This window comes from Propithecus coquereli, unplaced genomic scaffold (assembly GCF_000956105.1).
Source record: "Propithecus coquereli isolate 6110/MARCELLA unplaced genomic scaffold, Pcoq_1.0 Scaffold331, whole genome shotgun sequence".
In the NCBI taxonomy this organism is placed as follows: domain Eukaryota; kingdom Metazoa; phylum Chordata; class Mammalia; order Primates; family Indriidae; genus Propithecus; species Propithecus coquereli.
The window spans coordinates 1,255,485-1,274,469 of NW_012148964.1; the positions used below are offsets into that span (position 1 = coordinate 1,255,485).

General features: G+C 36.6%; 1 protein-coding gene across 1 annotated transcript in view; it reads left to right on the forward strand.

The window, feature by feature from the left end:
• The window catches only part of MAN1A1 (mannosidase, alpha, class 1A, member 1), a 206,938-nt gene extending 202,558 nt beyond the window's left edge, over positions 1 to 4,380 (forward strand). Inside the window, exons 12-13 of the mRNA XM_012650549.1 lie at positions 2,732 to 2,847; positions 3,227 to 4,380. Of these exons, the coding sequence (XP_012506003.1) occupies positions 2,732 to 2,847; positions 3,227 to 3,353 (243 nt within the window). The 3' untranslated portion in view covers positions 3,354 to 4,380. The remainder of the gene's footprint in view (positions 1 to 2,731; positions 2,848 to 3,226) is intronic.
• Positions 4,381 to 18,985: the final 14,605 nt, after the last annotated feature.

Below are 18,985 nucleotides of genomic sequence, written 5' to 3' on the forward strand. Positions count from 1 at the left end.
TTTTCTCAACAAATATGGCAAGGTTGAGAAAAATGAAAGAAGAAAGAAGATGCTTTCCATCTTCTTGATAGTTAGGTTAAATGGGATATAATAATACATGTAAAAAAAAAAGGGACAGAATTAGGATTCGTAAGAGAAAACTGAAAATAAATGAATTAAGACAGGAGAAACTTTGATATAAACTTTATCTTGTTTATATTTTCTTTATTTCGTTATAAAATATATTAGGGTTTTAGACTTAAACTGTTATTTTTCTCCAGTCTGTGACTTAGAACCAGATTTTAGATGGAAATTTTTATGCAATGGAAATTTTTATTTGGCCATATAATCAATAGGATTAGTAGGATGTGGTGAGCAGAAAATAACTTCGCTAGAGGTAAATATGCCTGGTAACCAGCAAAGCAGCAAATGTAATTTTAAAATACAAACACTGCACAGAAATCCAACTCAAAACGAATTAAAAACTTAAGCATAAGACCTGAAACCATAAAACTCCTAGAAGAAAAAACTGAGAAAAAAGCTCCTTCACATTGACCTTGGCAGTGATTGTTTGGAGTTTTTGCAAAAGCACGGGCAACAAAAGCAAAAATAAACGCATGGAACTCCATCAAACTAAAAAGTTCCTGTATAGTAAAGGAAACAATCAACTAAACAAAAGGCAGTCTACAGAATGGGAGAAAATATTTGTAAACCATGTATCTGATAAGGGGTCAATATCCAAAGTATATAAGGAACTCTTACAAAAAAAAAAAAAAAAACCAATTTAAAAATTGGCAAAGGACCTGAATAGACATTTTTCCAAAGATGACACACAAGTGGCCAACAGATATGAAAAGATGCCAAATATCACTAATCATCAGGGAAATGCAAATCAATACCACAATGAGATATTACTTCACACCTGTTAAAATGGCTGTTATCAAAAAGTCAGGAGATAATCAGTGTCCTTGAGAATGTGGAGAAAAGGGAGCCCTTGTGCACTCTTGGTAGTGATGTAAATTGGTACAGCCATTATGGGAAACAGTATGAAGGTTCCTCAAAAAATTAAAAATAAAACTACCATATGATCCAGCAACCCCACTTCTGGGTATTTATCCAAAGGAAATGAAATCAGTATCTTGAAGAGATATCTACACTCCTATGTTCATTGTAGCCTGATTAACAATAGCCAACATGTGGAAACAAGCTAAGTGTCCATCAGTGGATGAACAGATGAAGAAAATGTGGTATATATAGACAATGGAATATTGTACAGCCCTTAAAAAGAAGAAAATCCTGCCATTTGTGACAACATTTATGAACCCAGAGGACATTATACTAAGTGAAATAAGCCACACACATAAAGAAAAATACTGTATGATCTCCCTTATATGTGGAATCTTTTAAAAAGTTGAACTCATAGTAGCAGAGAGTAGAATGGTGGTTACCAGGGACTGGGGGGTGATGGAGAAGGGGAGATATTGGTGAAAGAGTAAGAATTTTCAGTTATAAGATGAATAAGTCCTGGAGACCTGATATATAGCACAGTGACTATAGTTACTAATGGAGTATGAGTAGATCTGAAGTGTTCTCACCCCACACGCAGTAACTGTGAGATATGAGGCGATGGATATGTTGATTAGCTTGATTGTGACAGTCATTTCACAATGTATACATATGTATATCAAAACATCACGTTGTACACCTTAAAATATATACAATTTTATTTGTCAATCATACATCAGTAAAGCTGGAAAACAGTAAAAAAAAAAATAAAGAAAAATAGAAACAAAAGAAATAAAGTGGATTTCTGGAAGGAAAAACAAAAACACAAACAGCAGTCAACATAGTGGCAGCTGACAAAGTAGAAGGCAGTTGTTGTTAGCTAAATTTTCATCCCCACACTGCCCAACCACCTCTTTTCCAAATGCTCATGCTCAGACATCTCCAGAGGTGTGGGATCATTTTCCCTAGATAGTTGTCAGTGGATTCATCCCATCTTCTTCCATACAAGACAAAAGAAAAGAAAAAAGATATTTTAGGAATAGACACCAGCCACATTTTTTCACTGCCTTTCTTCTTTTAGCTCTGTCACCAGTATCACTAATCAGTACCCTGCAATCAAGTTTCAAGAAATAAAATGTTCTGATTATAGTGGCAGCTGCTTTTGGTCCAGTACACTTTCTCAACCAGTGGTTTATAATCTCCATTGACATTAACAGTCTCTATAGACCAGGGGTCAGCAAACTTTTTCTGTAAGAGCCAGACAGTATTAGGCTTGGGGGCTATACAGTCTCTGTTCCATCTACTCAACTCTGCCATTGTTGACAAACAGCCACAGACAATATATAAACGAATGAGTGGGCTATGGTTCAATAAAACTTTATTTACAGAAATAAACAGTAGGCTGGAGTTAGCCTGTGGTCCGTAGTTTCCCAAACCCTGCTCTAGACCATAGGAGGAAATGGTCGAAATCAGTGAAAAATTATTCCATTTCTAAATGGAGAAGTGTTTCCAATTAGGTAAGATATGTTGTCCATGTGTTCTTTGACTTTTCATGTTTTATAATGTTTGCATTCATAGTTTATGGTTTTTACATTTTTTACCTAAAACTGTGACAAGCTTTCATTCCAATTTGAATAGAAATTTTTGAAAATAAATTGAATCTATATTCAACAGTCTAATAATAAAAATTAGTGACAATCAGTTTACCGAAGTATGACTGTTTTTTTCACTCCTCTTTGTAATTTAGGCCCTGGAGAGTCACTGCAGAGTAAATGGAGGCTATTCAGGCCTACGGGATGTTTACCTCCTTCGTGAGAGTTATGATGATGTACAGCAGAGTTTCTTCCTGGCAGAGACACTAAAGTAAGTGGAAATTATCCTGAAACTATGTGACTGAGCTATCCAGACAGATCTTCTTTGTAGATGTCTTTATCATGAACACATTCCAATAATATTAAGTATGACTGATTCAAAATGCCATTCTACATACATGGCAGTAATTACAGGTGTATTTTCAGTAATTACTAATTTGATGACTAGGGACAGCTTTATTTGGTTCTCATACACTAACACCAAAGCACAGAATAGCTTCTTTACCCCATAAGTAAACCCTGAGGGGATGTACTCAGGGTTTTGATATACTTGATTGTTGTCCACGGTTCTCCATAAGATGAATGGGGACATTAATGTGGTTTTTGCTGTGTCTTTACTGTCTGACATAGTCTCATATTTCTCTCACCAGATATTTGTACTTAATATTTTCTGATGACGATCTTCTTCCACTGGAACACTGGATCTTCAACACTGAGGCACATCTTCTCCCTGTACTCCGTAAGGATAAAAAGGAAGTTGAAGTCAAAGAGAAATAAAAAGACATTTTATATTTTACTCTGCTCCATTCCCTTCACTGCATACCTTAATAATTCCTTTCCTGGTTATCAGGCACATGATCAACTTTCATTAATAGGTCTGTGATTATTATAAGTTCTTAAATTGTTTTGCAGTCTTTTGTTTATTATCATAGGCATAGATGGACCTAAATTCCTTATTGTATCCTTTATTATTCAGCCAGTGAATCCACCGTTTTTTGGTTTTTTGTTCGTTTGGTTTTTTTTTTTTTTTTTTGGTTTGTTTTTAAATAATCTGTTATCTATGGAGTTGGTGAAGGTGTAATATCATTAAACTGAATAGAATGGTATAGTAATGACCTCTTAATTACAATTTGATTTGACTGCAAAACTTTTTCCTCCTCTATGAGGAGATGATGTCTGCTTTAAGCTGTAATGTTTTGCCATGTTGCAAAAAGCCATAATAATAAATTAAGTATTAAAAAAGCTTTTCCTTTTCAATTTCATGTTAATCTGGTTTGTCTATCCACAAGAGACAGATCTTATAACTGTGACAGCCTCTTTATGCGGGTCTATCATTATTTGATAGAATGTCTTCTAAAATACTTCACTCACATTGTAATTCAAATTAGAAAGTCATTCCAAAAGGATCATCTCATGAAGATCTCGTTTCATCGAAACTGCAATATATTTTTGTTGGTTAATTATATTAGTGTTTCCTAATTTGTGAATTTGTTAATTTTACTATAAATGCCCTGTGTCATTTCTGGATCATGCATGGTTAATTTCTTGCATTCTGTACTACACAGCGAGGTGAGCTCTCAAGTTTTACAGAACTCTGTCACTCAAGTACATTTTTTAAAAGAGAAATAGAATAGCTTTTAATGTATTAGCTTTTGCTTTTAACTGAATATATGAAGAAATTGGGTCTCTCCAAGAAGAGGGTATTTCATATGGCTTTTAGTTCATTTGTTTTTATTTCACCTGTATTTTTTTTCTTGAGAAAAGAAAGCATTCCATTCAGTTCTGATTTTTCAGATTTGAAAAAGGCCCTTTCTCAAATGTGGTAAATTATTTCATTTCCATTTATGAAAGCAGGATTTGACTGTGTGAAAAAAGCTTTACCAGTTCATTTATTCATGGTCAATTAAAGAAAATCTAATACACTTTTAGGCCATATAAGAATACAGTATATTTATGGTTAAATTCAACGTAGAGATCCCAACTTAGAAGCAACATATAGAAATGGTATCTCCCAACCCCCACAATTCCACAGTAGATCAAAATAATTATATGATTCTACTAAACATTAAATTTTGAAGTATGAATGGTTTTCCCAAGAGTAGATTTAGTGACACCTTATGTTTTATCATATTGGTTCATAAAATATATATATTTTTTTTTTTACATGAAAGGGCTAATATGATGCATATTCTGAAGTTCAAAGACTTTGACCACCATCTAAATTTTCAATCTAGAATGATCAGACAGATCAGTGCAACCCCATGGATTAAGCTGAAGCGTATAACATTGCTGCATTTGTAGTTTAAAAACTGTCCAATGTCAGCAGTTTCATATGGTTCAACCTAATATTTTTAAGACAATTATTTTTTTAGATCTCAGTAGACTTAATAGTTTCAGCTATTTCAGCTTTTGAAAATGTTTCAAAAGATTTCCTTTGACAAGGCCACATGTATGATCTGCCTTTTTTTTTCAATATTGTACATTGGTATATGTCAAAGAATAAATTAGTAAAATTAGTGAATGAAAAAGATTCTTCAGTATGTCATTATTGCCATGTAAATAAGTCTCTGTGATCCAGAATTACTTCACCCTCTCATATCTTTAGCTCACCTAATGAATGAATAGATAATAAGAGCCCTTTGTTTCCAGGACTTTAGGGCAAAATATAAAAAATGATTGCCAAAATTGGGCCATATGTATTTAGATTATAATTTTTATGTGAATGTCCTTGGACCAGCAATTTTAATTATTCATTTTCTTGCTTTTCTATTTTATTTTAAAGAGCACAAAGCTGACGAGTATTTCTGCAGCAGGTAGTGTATCAACATCAGGTTGTGTATACACACGGCACTATAATGTACCTTTTGTATCCTGGCATACGTAGACAAGAAGCTGTACTACATGTTGCTCTCTCAATGGCAAGAATAAAGTTTTTGCAATTCTAGAACTTGGATTTTTAAACAAAAGTCCCAAAATACCAAAAAATTAAACAGATAAGAGATTAATATTATGATGATATAATTGAATTAAAGTTATATTTTGTGTTAATTGTTTTAACAACAGAAATCTTTAAGTAGAAACTTTTTCATTTCCAACAAAACCATGAAGTTAAATTTATATATGTATTCACATCCTGAAAGATGAACAATAGCACTTAATTTTGTGTTTATGCAATGTTTTTGATATACTTTGTGCAATTATTAATAATATTACACATGTATCGCAAATTACAGAACTCAATGACTTTCATGTGTACTACCCATTTTTTATGCTGATTGTTTTTGATTTGTACATAAATCCATTCTGTCATTTCCAACTTTATATAAATCTCTAATGTAATGGGAAACATAATAGATTGACACATAATTTTTAAAAATTATATTTGTAAAATTTCTCTTGTGAATAAAGTGTTTTACTATATCTCTTCATTTGTTACATTTTTCTCCTTTTAAGTAAGCTTCTTATATCTAGGGGTAAGTGCGTACAGTAGGAATGGAAATATTAGATCCTAGTAGCAATTCCATAGTACACCTAGAAAATCTTAACAAGGAAGCATTTCCCACTGAGAAACTTTATATCAGAAATGATTTTGCATATATACAGTTGGTTAATCAAGTATCTTTGTTAAAGGTCTAATACATTCAACACTAGGACATGAAGGATAGAGGTGTTAGTGTCAGAAATAGCATGAAGTATGATCCCCGTAAGTTTGCAGTCCAATTAAGGTCCAATAACCCCACCCCTCAAAACAAGACAAAAACATCATGTTAGGTCAGGCGCGGTGGCTCCCATCTGTAATCCTAGCACCCTGGGAGGCTGAGGCGGGAGGATCACTTAAGGTAAGGAGTTCGAGACCAGCCTGAGCAAGAGTGAAACCCCATCTCTACAAAATAGAAAAAAATTAGGCGGGCATGGTGGCATGTGCCGATAGTCCCAGCTACTCAGGAGGCTGAGGCAGGAGGACCGTTTGAGCCTAGGAGTCTGAGGTTGCAGTGAGCTATGATGACACCACTACACTCTACCTGGGACAACAGATCGAGACTGTCTCAAACAAACAAAAAGTGTGTTAAACTATAAGTTAAATTCTGCTGTAGAAGTTCAGGGGAGCAGGAGGTCCATAGGATTTGAGTGGTCAAATAGGCTTAATGAAAAGAGAATTTATGCTACAGTAGAGCCTCCAAATTTTTTGGAAAAGCCTAGGTTTTTCAAATTCATCTTGTACCTTTTTGAACATTGCAAATATTTTGGTCACTGTTGCCTCTGCTTGGAACTCTCTTTCCCCAGTATTCGTGTAGCTCATTCCTTACTTCATTCAGTCTCTGCTCAATTGTCACCTCAGGACGGCTTCCTTGACAAATCAGTATAAAATTCCCCATCATCTTTGGCCCCTACCCTATTTTATTTTCTACTTAGCATTTGTTATATTACATATTTACTTCCTTTATTTGTTTATTGCCTTTCTAACCCCTTAGTAGTGAACCCCACGAGAACAGAAACTATTTGACGTTCCCCGTCCCCCATTTCTCCATCTCTAGTGCCTATAGCAGTATCGAGCACTTGATGTAGTAAACAATGAATGTTTGCTGAACAAGTGCCTGAGTAAATGAGACTCCATCTTACATTCATAGCCTTTGCTACAACTATTGGCAAATGTCCTTTAATAAGTAGTAAATTTTTAAAAATATTAAACAACGTGTTTGTGACTAGAATCAACTCTTATCAACAAATTATTTTTAAACTGCTTATATCATTAAGGTACCACGTGTGGCCCTATATAAAATACAAAAGAAAAGGAAGGCATGGTTCCTTCAATATAGAATTTTTTCAGTGTTGAATAGCCTACTATTGTTCCATATGACTTAATCTCACAGTCCCTGCTTCATATTAAAAAAAACAAAAACGATTAAAACAGCATCAAGCAGAGGAATTAGTTTTTCACCTTAGTTAAATGAGAACATTCTGAATTCAATTATTGGTATCAGTGGTGTTTACCCTGTTGGTGACAGAATTATTAAAATTTATCCTAAGTGTGATTTTTATTTATACTAATCATCAGCCATCCACACAGAGATGGCAGCTTGGCAACCAGTACATCTAATTTCTGATTACGATATGCAGACTGTTGCTTGAAATTTTAGAAAACAGATAAAATCTTTTTCATTTAGGTGTAGAGTTCATATATCTAATTGTCATTCCAGCTCCCTAGCTTGTAGATGAAATGGTGAGGGTGGGGAGGAAAATCTTATCAAACTTTTTAACTGATTTAATGGTTCAAAGGCCATTTTCCAGTCTCATTCCATCCACACTAGCCAATACATGAGTCATAGTTCTCAAGAAATATTTGCCAGGCATCAGATATGCATTTAAAATATTGAAACTACATGGGAGTCTAGACAGCATTTAGTTCAACTCTCTTATTTTAAATATGAGAAAATGGGAGGGTTTTCCCAGGGTCAGGAACTGTTCTGTCCTTGCTTTGTGCTGCCAGATACAGAGATACGGTAAGATTTTATGCAAATAAAAAAGAACGATGTATGAAAGCATATGTTATTTCTAACCAGCCACTCCAAAATAAAGGTCTAAATTCGAAATTCACCCTTAGAAACTGTCTCCTACTGTGTTTCTATATCTAGGTGTGGGCTACAGTTCCCCTAATCAGAATCTCTTCTTGTTAAAATGCAGATTACAGAGCCTTCCCCAAAAACAAATCAAAACTGTGGTGGATCCCAGGAATATCCATGTTTAATTAGCCCTTTGTGTTATTCCTATGCATACTGAAGTTGAGAACCACAGTTTTAAGTTATAGGTAGGTGGAAGTCCCAGGAGTAGCAGAATTAATAAATTAATCAGCAAGCCATGACAAGCCATGTACCTTTTTCTGTATTTATGTTCTACCTCAAGGTTTAAGTACAACTTGACATAATTTTGATCACTCTGGAAACATAGATTCATCCTTTTACAACAGCATTTCTGAGCAATAAGCCATACACCTAAATCTTTTAGAAACAGATTCACACTGGATTTTTAAACATAATCCTTTCTTATTAGGGGAATCTCAAAAGTATTAACTTAGTCGTCCCTGTTGCAATTCAGCTGCTGTTTGATTTGCTTTCTTCTCCCAATAACTGCTTTTTAAAGCCATTCCTCAAATTGTTTCTTCTGTTCTTGTTGATTTTAACATGACTGTCACTTGCACAGACTACACAGAATTCCTAGTTTGGCAATGTGTCGTATAAATGTATAAAATATTCTTGGAAATGACCTCTGAAAAGCACCTTCATTTCCCCTGCCCAGTGTTTTAACATTCATTGCAATGCTAATCATCAAAGATTTGCTGGCTTGCCATTATTATGATCACTTTGAATCCCCTTAAAACATGCCATTACTTACTGAATAAATTAACTTGAATTTGTGTCACAGATCCATTTAATTCCCCCGTGAATGCAAATTACCATGAAACATTAGAAAACAGTGATACATGCATAGCTCTTTTAAAAACTTTTCCTCATACTGGGGTATTTTGGCCTTAGGCAATGAGCACATATTAATTCACAATTCTGTGAACAGGTCCACGAAATGTACTGCTTTTCAAATAGCACTGTTTTGTTTTGTTGTTTAACTTTCCTAGGAGAAACAAGTGAAGGATCCTCATTCGCAGAATCTTTGGGAACTTTGTTCCTGACTTCCTGACTCTTTTGGAAATCTTTGTCGAAAATAGAAACTCATAACTTACAATCACCTCTTAGAACCAGGAGGGGAGACCTGGATATCAAATTCTTGAGGCAAGCACGGTGCTATTGGTTCCCTTTCATGTATGTGATGGCTTGGGCTTGTTGTGACCCAAGGCTCTCTACTCAATAAGTGAGAGAAGGAGAAGCAAACTAAATCTCTTCCTTCCTTGTGCAAAACCTCTTTGCCACATTGCCGTTCGATACAGCACTTGAATCTCATTGATCAAATAAACCCTAAATGTGTTTCTCTGTCATTCACATTCCACTTCTATCTTGCTTTGTCAAATTGGCAACCTTGTGATTTACATAGTCAGCCAGGAACTGTAAAAATATATGCATTCTAAGTTGCCCCATTAAAATGTGTGAAGTCTCTCCAGTCTCTTCTCTATATGTGACTCAATATAGAAGGGGTGGAAAGCAGGTCAGTTGGGACAATGGGACGGTGTGAGGAAGGTGGTGGCAGGAGGGTAAGGGACTGTTAACATGCCCACGTTCACCAGGAATCAAGACGACTGGGTTCCAAAGCTCTCGTCATTAACTTCCTGCGTGTTTTGGTGCAAGCACTTAATGTCTTCACACCTGCATTTTTCTCATCTGTAAAACGAGAGGTGTGATTAGCCCAGGCGCGGCAGCGAAGCTGTGCATTGAGTGATGTCTGTTGTGGATGCTGGAAGAAGAAACAGCAGTACCCATACCAGGAATTTTCCATCCATAGACTACAGACCACCACACCCAAATTACAAGACATCAAAACCTTAATGTCCTCATCCATAAAATGGGAGCAATTCTATCTTCTCAGAGAATTAAAATAGCTAACATATGTAAAAGTTCTTAGTTCTATGCCCAAAAAGGATTATGCCTCCAATCCATGAGTTCCAGCTCCTTCTTTCAGCTCATAGATTATATAAAAGAATCATCTCATCTACCTTGCGAAGCCTCCAGCTTGTTTTATGACAACATATTTGCTATTGTTTTCCTTGCTATTTCCAACCACCCTAGGCTTTTTTGGATGCTTTCCTTCAATCAGACTGCTTCAAACACATTATTACTCATCTTCTAAGGTCAAAGTTTAGTTCTTATTTTCTGATATGGAAAGACAAATATAGCCGGCTTTTTCTTCACACCTGTATTATTCATTAATTGAACATTTTTTCACTTATTTTTTTTGTTAAAGAGCAGGAGGTTTTTTTTTCTTAACATTTGTAGAAGAAAAGAAATAGGGATCAAATTGCATTATTGCTGCACTGAGAAGAACATGATTATCAACTGTGTCATGGCATTCAATTGTGTATTCAAATAATCCAGTGAAAATAAAAGAGTGACTGCAACAGTTAAGAACTTTTAGATTGAAGGGCAGTTTTATTTTCATCCCAGAGTAGTAGCTTTGGAAACCAACAAAATCAATTTTATGAACTAGGAAAGATTACTGAAATAACTCTTCTGAAAGAGCCAGTACTGCTTCCAAAATCAGCTTATATGTTCAGAAATCACTTATAATGACTTAAAACTGATCAATTCCAAAGAAAAATGGATAACATGTATAAAGTGATTTTGATTGAAAGTCTGCTTACTCTCAGATTCTACAGTCCTGGGGACATAAACTATGTGTAACTCACACTTACTTTTTCTTCTGGCACCCCTGTGCAAGAACATGAGACTGTTAGCTTCTGGAGAGGGGCTTTCTACCCCCAGATTCTGCTAAGCAAAGTGCTCACGGTTCCCCTTCGCTTCCCCACATGTCCCATTCTCGCTGGCCTTTGCTTCTCTGCACTCGCCTGAAAAGGATTTCCCGACCCATCTACTCTGCTTGGAAAATGTCTACTCCTCCTTAAGTCTCAATTTACACATCAGTGACCAGTCTGCCTCTCTCATCCCAATTCTTGCTTCTTTTGGGACTCCAAAGGACTTTGTGCAAACTCGTATTCATAGGCATCACACCATGTTGTCATTATTGGTCTAGTATTCATTCCACCAATAGTTATTAAGCACCCAGAATGTCTCAGATACTCTCCTAGGTCCTGGGGAATTCAGCAGTGAGCGAGTTAGATTTGCTCTTCTTGTTTTCATAAAGCTAAAGACTAGAAAGAAGACAAATATGCAAAAAATAAGTAGAATTTAAAAAGGAAGGTGCCATGGCTTATTCATTAATATAAATAACAGGGTTTAATATGGTATCTGGCACATATTTGTTTTCAACCCAACATACCCTTTATCCTTCACAAAGGAAGCACGGACTCAGTGAACACCTGGTGAAGAGTGAACAAATTGTTAAGAAATGGAGAAAAAGTTAGTCTCAAACTTTTGCTCAAAAACATGAACATAATTTTCATCTTAAGTTTGCCTGTAACAGAACACAGCCCCTGCTAGGCCCTACTAACTCATAGTGGTACTTCTATCTGCAAAGTTGAATACAGATTCTATTTTTAGTGAATAATCTAATGTTTACCTTAACTGTAAGATACCTAATTATAAGCTGTCATTAGAGAAATTTCATCACTATACTTGCAAGAGCAAACTTACCAAAAATAGGACAGTTTTCTCATCTTTTAGTATATTCAAAATATACCACCTGTCTGAGGGGGAACACATAGGAGTCCAAGCTACATTCTTCAACTATAATTGCTAGTGAATTACCCACTGTCATTAAGATCAACAGGCACATCAGATACTAAACTTCACTGCAGTTTGGCCTGTTTATTTTTTGTTCGGGATGGGGGGAGGGTCAAGAAATGCTCGTTTGTTTTAGCTGTTATAGATCAAAGCATTTATTGGCGTGCCCGCCACACATCTGGGGCCAGCTTCTTCTGTTCACTGGAACACTTGAGGGACACTGTCAGTGATATAAATAATAAAGAACTTCTCTGTAGTGACTGCAACCTTTTTCTAATCCTCTCTAATAATGGGACAAAAGATTCTAGGGCTAAAGTAAATCCATTAATAATTGTATTGTTATATTTTTTCAAATAAGTTCAGCTTCTTTCTCCCAAGCTGGCTTTTCTTCAACCATTCTAACAGGTAACAAAATGACTGATTAGAATTTAACCATCATCCACCTTATCTTCTTGTCTCTAACCTCCAGAGGTGATGCTAATATAAACCAGCAAAGAACAGAGAGGGAGAAAACCTCAGGATCTCAGAGAGATTCATCAGTTCCTGAAAGTGACTTTTGTTACTATTGTAAATCAATATACAAGATTTCTTTCAACACTAGATAAAAACCATATAATATGTCAAAACCACAATTAAAAAGTAGATAAATATAATGAATTTCAATAAGATATTGAATTTATTCTGTTGCTTTAAAAAAGTAAAGGATAGATTGCTTTCTTCTTTCTGGTCTCCTTCATACAATGATGATTACATTAAGCAGAGGTTTCAAAACTTCCACATCATATATCTGGGCTTTTAACCTCGCCCAAAGATCAGATAAAGACTGCCAAACCAAAAAGCATTCTTGGCGCACGTACACAGATCATCCTTTAAATAGGAGTTTCGGCACGTCCAGCAGGAGCAAGGACCTCTACGGAGTCTTTATCTATTGATTAACTGTAGAGAATATTCTGTTTAAAATGAATCTTAAATACACTCTAAAATAAAAGTTTTATTCTTCTTTGGAGTAAAAGGTGTAAAGAGGAAAAAAATGAGACTTTACCACCCCTCCCCCACCCTGAAAATATATGATACATTTTTCCCCATGATATTTCTATAAAAAGCCAGAAGCAGGAAAAAAAGCCCATTTGGCAATGAGATTACATTTTTCCTCCTGAGATGGACATCCAAGAACAAGTGCCAATTACTGCTCCACTGGGCAGAGGTCACTTGGTAACTCTCCAGAACACAGTAGAAACTGCCTTGAGACCTTTGGCTAAACTATTGATGGACCCCACATCTCAAAGGGGTCAGGAAAACCTTCCTTTTTCTGTGATTCTGATGGTTAAAAACATACCAGGATTCCTAGATAGAACCCTGAGGAGCAGGCATCATACAGTGAAGAGATTAATTTAAAATGAGAATTCAGCCAGTGTTTTTGCTGTTGTTGTTGTTGTTACAGACAGGGTCTCGCTTGGTTGCCCAGGCTTGAGTGCAGTGGCCTCATCAGAGCTCACAGCACCCTCAAACTCCTGGGCTCAAGTGATCCTCCCACCTCAGCCTCCCTAGTAGCTGGGACTACAGGTGTGCACCACCACACCCGGCTGATTTTTTTTATTCTTTTGTAGAGATGAGGTCTTGCTATGTTGACCAGGCTGGTCTCCAACTACTGGTCAAGTGATTCTCCTCCCCCAGCTTCCCAAACTACTGGGATTACAGACGTGAGCCACTGTGTCTGGCCCTTCCAGTGTTCTTTTATGGCCATTATCTTAGTCATTATTACAAGTGGTGTATCAGCCATGGAAACAGAAACCATTCTGTCTCAAAAAGAAGAAATTTAACACAGGGAACAGGTTCTACTAGTGTTAAGATTGCTGAGAAGACATACAGAGGATGCTGAATTGTGATAACACAGAAACTATATAGCAATAGCAGGATGCCACCGTCTGGGGTAGGAGCTGAAAAGGCAGAGGTGATGTTGCCACAGACCAGAAATGAAGGGCAGAGTATGAGCTACAACGGAGGATTCGCCAGCAGGAACTGAGACCACAACTGAATGCAAACTCCACGGAACGCAAACTTTATTAAAAGGATTTGTTCTGTAAAATTTGCATTCAGTCAAAAGGCTGCACTCAAGGATCCAGAAGGCCACATGTGGCCCCAAGGCCGCAGGCTCCCCACCCCCCAGGAGCTAGAATCGTGAAGGAGCTGCAGCAATTGCCAGTCATCACCAGAAGCACACATTGAAGGGGAGAAATACCTTGACGTCTCCCTGTCTCCTGCCTTCTAATTTTTTAGTACCGGGAAAACAGGACAAGGGAGTCTGAGAAATGTAGTTCCCTAAGATGTAGAGCAAGCTGAGGAAATAGATACGAGAGAAAACAGATAAATGTCCTGCAAAAGTGGCTATAGCCTAGTCACTATTCACTATGTGGGGCCTCTGCTTAGCTTGAGATGTCTTCATTGAAGCAAACAAGGCTTAAGGCTACCAGCTGCTAGAAACTGACAGGTTTAGAGCTTTCATCGCCATGATCTCTCAGCCCTGCCTGAGCTATGCAGCAAAAATACTGGATGCATTTCTGAGCCTATGTGAGCTCCTTCATATCTCAGTAGTGAACTTGGTAGCAATAAGCGATATCTGCCCATCCATGAAAGTTCAAAAAAGATGTTTAACAAGTGCTTTCAGTCAAAGAATAGATTTCTGAGAAGGAAATCTGTGAGTGTTCTCAGAGACTAGAAGACAAATAGGCCATTTTAAAATAAAACCTGCAGAAGGCACGGCCATCAAAATGATCATTTTGGATGTCAGTGATTAAACTTTGCCCACCCTGCTTTGGATCACAACTGATCCTAACTCCAAATTTTCACATGACTGATAGTAGCACTTTCCTAAGCTTTCATCTGCCAACCCAAATATATCAGCCTAGTTTTATATTCTACTTAGTGGAGCATAAAAATGATGAAAGCTAAATGATCGTGCAAGAGAGAGAACTTAGATTATTTTTAAGACACTGACTATATTAGTTTAATAGTACCATACTCATCATCCTGGAATTCTGTGATTTAAAAAAAAAAATTAAAGAAAAGACATTTTGGGACATCTTGTTCTGCATTCCTCTCTGGGTTTAGATGGAAATACCTACTCTTTCAAGCCCAGTTCAAATGTCACCTATGAAGCCTTCCCTGTCTTCCTCCTTTTAGTTCTGTGAGTGTCTCATATAGGCCTTAACGGATGTACGTATTACATTATATTGCAATTATTTGTGCCAGTCTCTCTCTCTATATATATACTAGCGATTTAGACCAAAACAACTTGTCGAAAGCAATTTAACTTTACAAATTGAACAAATAAAAGTTGTCCAGCACCATAATTTAGTCAAAAATGAATATCCCAGTCACTACTGCCAAGTTTGATAATTTTGTTGTAGAATGTGGTTGTTTTGCAACACTTTATGGGTCCAGAATTTAAGTACTTTTTGTCATTTTTTAAGAAATGGGATTGGGTTTTTTTCCCATTTTTTGCTAACTTATTTTCAGCTAATTATTGCTATTCTGTGTTATTTGTAATAGTTAAATATCCAATTTAGGAGACTGTTGAAACAAATTTTTAGGAGACAAATTGGAACAACTTTAAAGTCCAAAATTGATTGGCTAGAAAATAATATGTAAGTTATTTTCCTTTTTATAGAAAAATATTATAATTATGCCTATCATCTTTGACTTCAGTTCATAGTATGTATCTAATAAATGACTATGAATATAATTTTTGTTCTTTTTCCTTCTGAGTTCAATCCATCTCAATGGATAGCTCCCATTCTTTCAGGCATATCAACAAACATGTGTATGTAGGCTGGCTAGAGGTCTTTCTTTTTCAAAACCCCTAGAATTTGCATGAATACACTAGTTCAAACTTGATTCTACTGAACTAAGATGCTATTTTTCCAAATGGGAAGTAAAACATTGTCTCTCTCTCTACTCTTCTCAGACAAAATCTGTTTCTTCAATTTCCAGTCCTCTCATTCTCCTTCTCTGCCTCCGTTAAACAGAAGTCTCACTATACATAAACCATATGCCAGGACAAAGTTATCCCTTTCATAATTATCTTCTGCCCAACTCTAAGAATTTCATCTAGACAACACTCTGAGGGCCCTCCATATTACTGTTAAAGGCACCAGGGTTAGCAAGCTCCTAAACTGGTCTTGAGTAGTTATCTACTTCCAAAGGCTGGATGAGAGTGTGGTTGCAATAGGCATCCTTTATAACTGATCCTAGCAAGGTGCTGACTGGGGTTATTTCCAGTATATGATGCAGGAGACGTGAAATCTAGTTTGGTGTATTAATGAACATTAATGGTCCATAATCAGTTTATAATAAGAAATAAGTTAAACAAACAAGTAATTGGTTTGCTTGGAATGTAATTAATAAAGTTGCTAATTCAGGTCAGAATGTAATTGCTTTTGGCAAGACCCTTTTTGGAATTACAGCTAGGTACAAGCCTGTCAGAGTGCTGTGGAGAAGTGTTGTTGTTGTTTACAGAATGCAAAGGGCTTTACACATAGTGTGCACCCAAAAAGCATCTTTTCTGCAAAGATTGAAGAGTAGGCATGTGGTGACTTTTTCAATGAATCATTCAAATGAAACAAGAATAAAGAGGCATTTTGGATTATAAGAATGGAAAGGTCATATTTTAGAGCAGTTTCCATAAAATAACTTATCAGCTACAACATCACCCAGCAGCTTTAGTGTTGAATTTTTAAATGGCCAATGCAAAAATAAGAACAATGATATTAACATTCTCACATTTGACTTTTTAAGACATATCTTCACATATATTGTTTCATTTAATCATTCCAATAGAGAAAATGCCATTCATATATGTATGTAGTGTGTGTATATGTTTGAATGTAAACAGCATAATTCTGGCACATACCTAGAATGCATACCAAGGAACATATAAACACAAGAAATTTCTGGCATGATGTCAGATGAGTGATTGTTGACCTAGGGGTGCACGGATGGAACCTCGGGAGGTGTGAGTATGTGTATTTTTTAGGGATGAAGATCCAAAACTTTAATCAAATTCTCAGAGGAGGAGGAGGAGAGTCTGTGACCTGAAAAAGATTGGAAACCACTGTTTTAGATAGATACTACAGTTGACAAGCAAATACAGATGCTTCAGTTAACCCAGGAGCTCCGCAAACGTAGGTTTGTTGCACCATTTGGATCTGTAGAATTCTGCTAAAATTGCTCATTTTTCTTCCATGCTTCCAATTACAATAGAGTAAATATGGTAAGGCTCCCTTTTATTTATTTAGGAACTTTTATTAAAAACACTAAGAAAGAGATGCACACGTGAAAAAGGAAGTACTGCTGTGTGTGATACCCGGTGTATTTTCTGCTAGACCAGGTGAGCTCATCAGCAGGCCATGGACAAACTGCATGTGGGTAAACTGCACACTTTGGGGAGCTGAGTTGTGTATGTTTTCTGAAGTCACCAGGGTGCTGTTTAAAAGATTTGTTTAATTTATTTGTTAGGTGCTCAAAATGTTACCATCTGAATCCTGAGATATGCTTTGAGATCTTCCATTACAAAGCAACTCATAAAGAAGAAATGTAAAAAAAAATAATAATAACAATAAAAGAAAAAACATATATCCATTGGGAGCAAAACTGAGAGAATCATCCCGAATTAACTAAAATAATGCCAGCTCATTCAAGTACTGAGATATTTGCAGATATCAACTTCTTGTGATGGGAAATCTTACACGAGTAATTTATTTTCATTAATTCCATTTTCTAAGTGCTGTTCCCAACAGCATGCATTGGATTCCTGTATGTCAACAGCCAAGGCCTGATTTGTGCTTATGTTCTGATTTTCCTCATCACAGTATTCCCCAAATACTCTGCTTTATAGTTATACATGCAATCGATCTCTATATAGAGCTTTATGTTGAAATAGATGCCACAAGCTACGAAATGCTAAATTAACCCCATTACTTTCTTTTGCAGGAAAGAAATATTTGTTGTTGGCCAAATACCAGTCTAACTGGTTGCTCATGGACTGGGTTAATGTATTCCAGAATGGTATTCCTGAGCGGTTAGAGTTTTCATTAAAACATTAATTCCCAGGCCATCCTAGAAACACTAACAGTGAGCCAATAAGTGTGAGAATAAGTATGAATGTTCCCTTTCACTGAGCATCCATACAATGTGTAACTTTTTATTACCAAGCTATTGAGATTACAATGAAAATTTTCCTTAATGCCAGCATAAACAAGGTTAGCTAATAATGGGAACAAAAGCAAGAGAAGCAAAATAGAAACTAGAACCACAAATGTAACAAGTAAAAACATGGTACATGGGAATTCAGGAGAGAATCTACGCTGAGGAAACTGATGTAGAAATAAACAGCTAATAAATGTTTGCATCCTTAAAGATGGTGGACCCCACCACTTGGCCCAATTCTGCCCTCATGGTATAGAGTTCCTTTACAGCAAAACACTTCCATCTCAAACCCTAATTAAAAACAAAACAATAGGGCAAAGGCAATATATGTAACCTAAACATTTGTACCCCCATAATATGCCGAAATTAAAACAAAATAAAAAAACAAACAAAACAAGACTAAATGACTGCAGCAGCCCAGCCCTAGGGCTCAACTGCATTCCTGCCCAGAGAGTCACCACCCAGGTAACACGTGATTTCCCTGCCCCACTGGCTCTTTCTCATACCTTCTCAGGCTCAGTCCTGCCCTGGCACCTCCAGCTTATGCCTTACAAACCCCAGCTGTTTCCCTCCACCGTTTCCTAGAAAGCAACTCCTTCAAGCCAAGGCCAGGAGCCAGCTCTGGATTTGACAGGTGTCTGACTTGGAGGGATCTCAAGCATGTGTCTTGAGCATCCAGCATGGGCCCAACAGCTTGTGCTGTTTTCAGAAAGGGCTCATTCAGGACACTCCTAAAGACCATAGAGCTCAGTGCCCTGTGATCAGGAGCATGCCACCTCATCAGAACAGCAGGATGCCAGCAGCAGGTGGGCCCATGGGGCAAATCTGTCACCCAGGAAAAACAGAGCAAGGTCCTATTTTCCT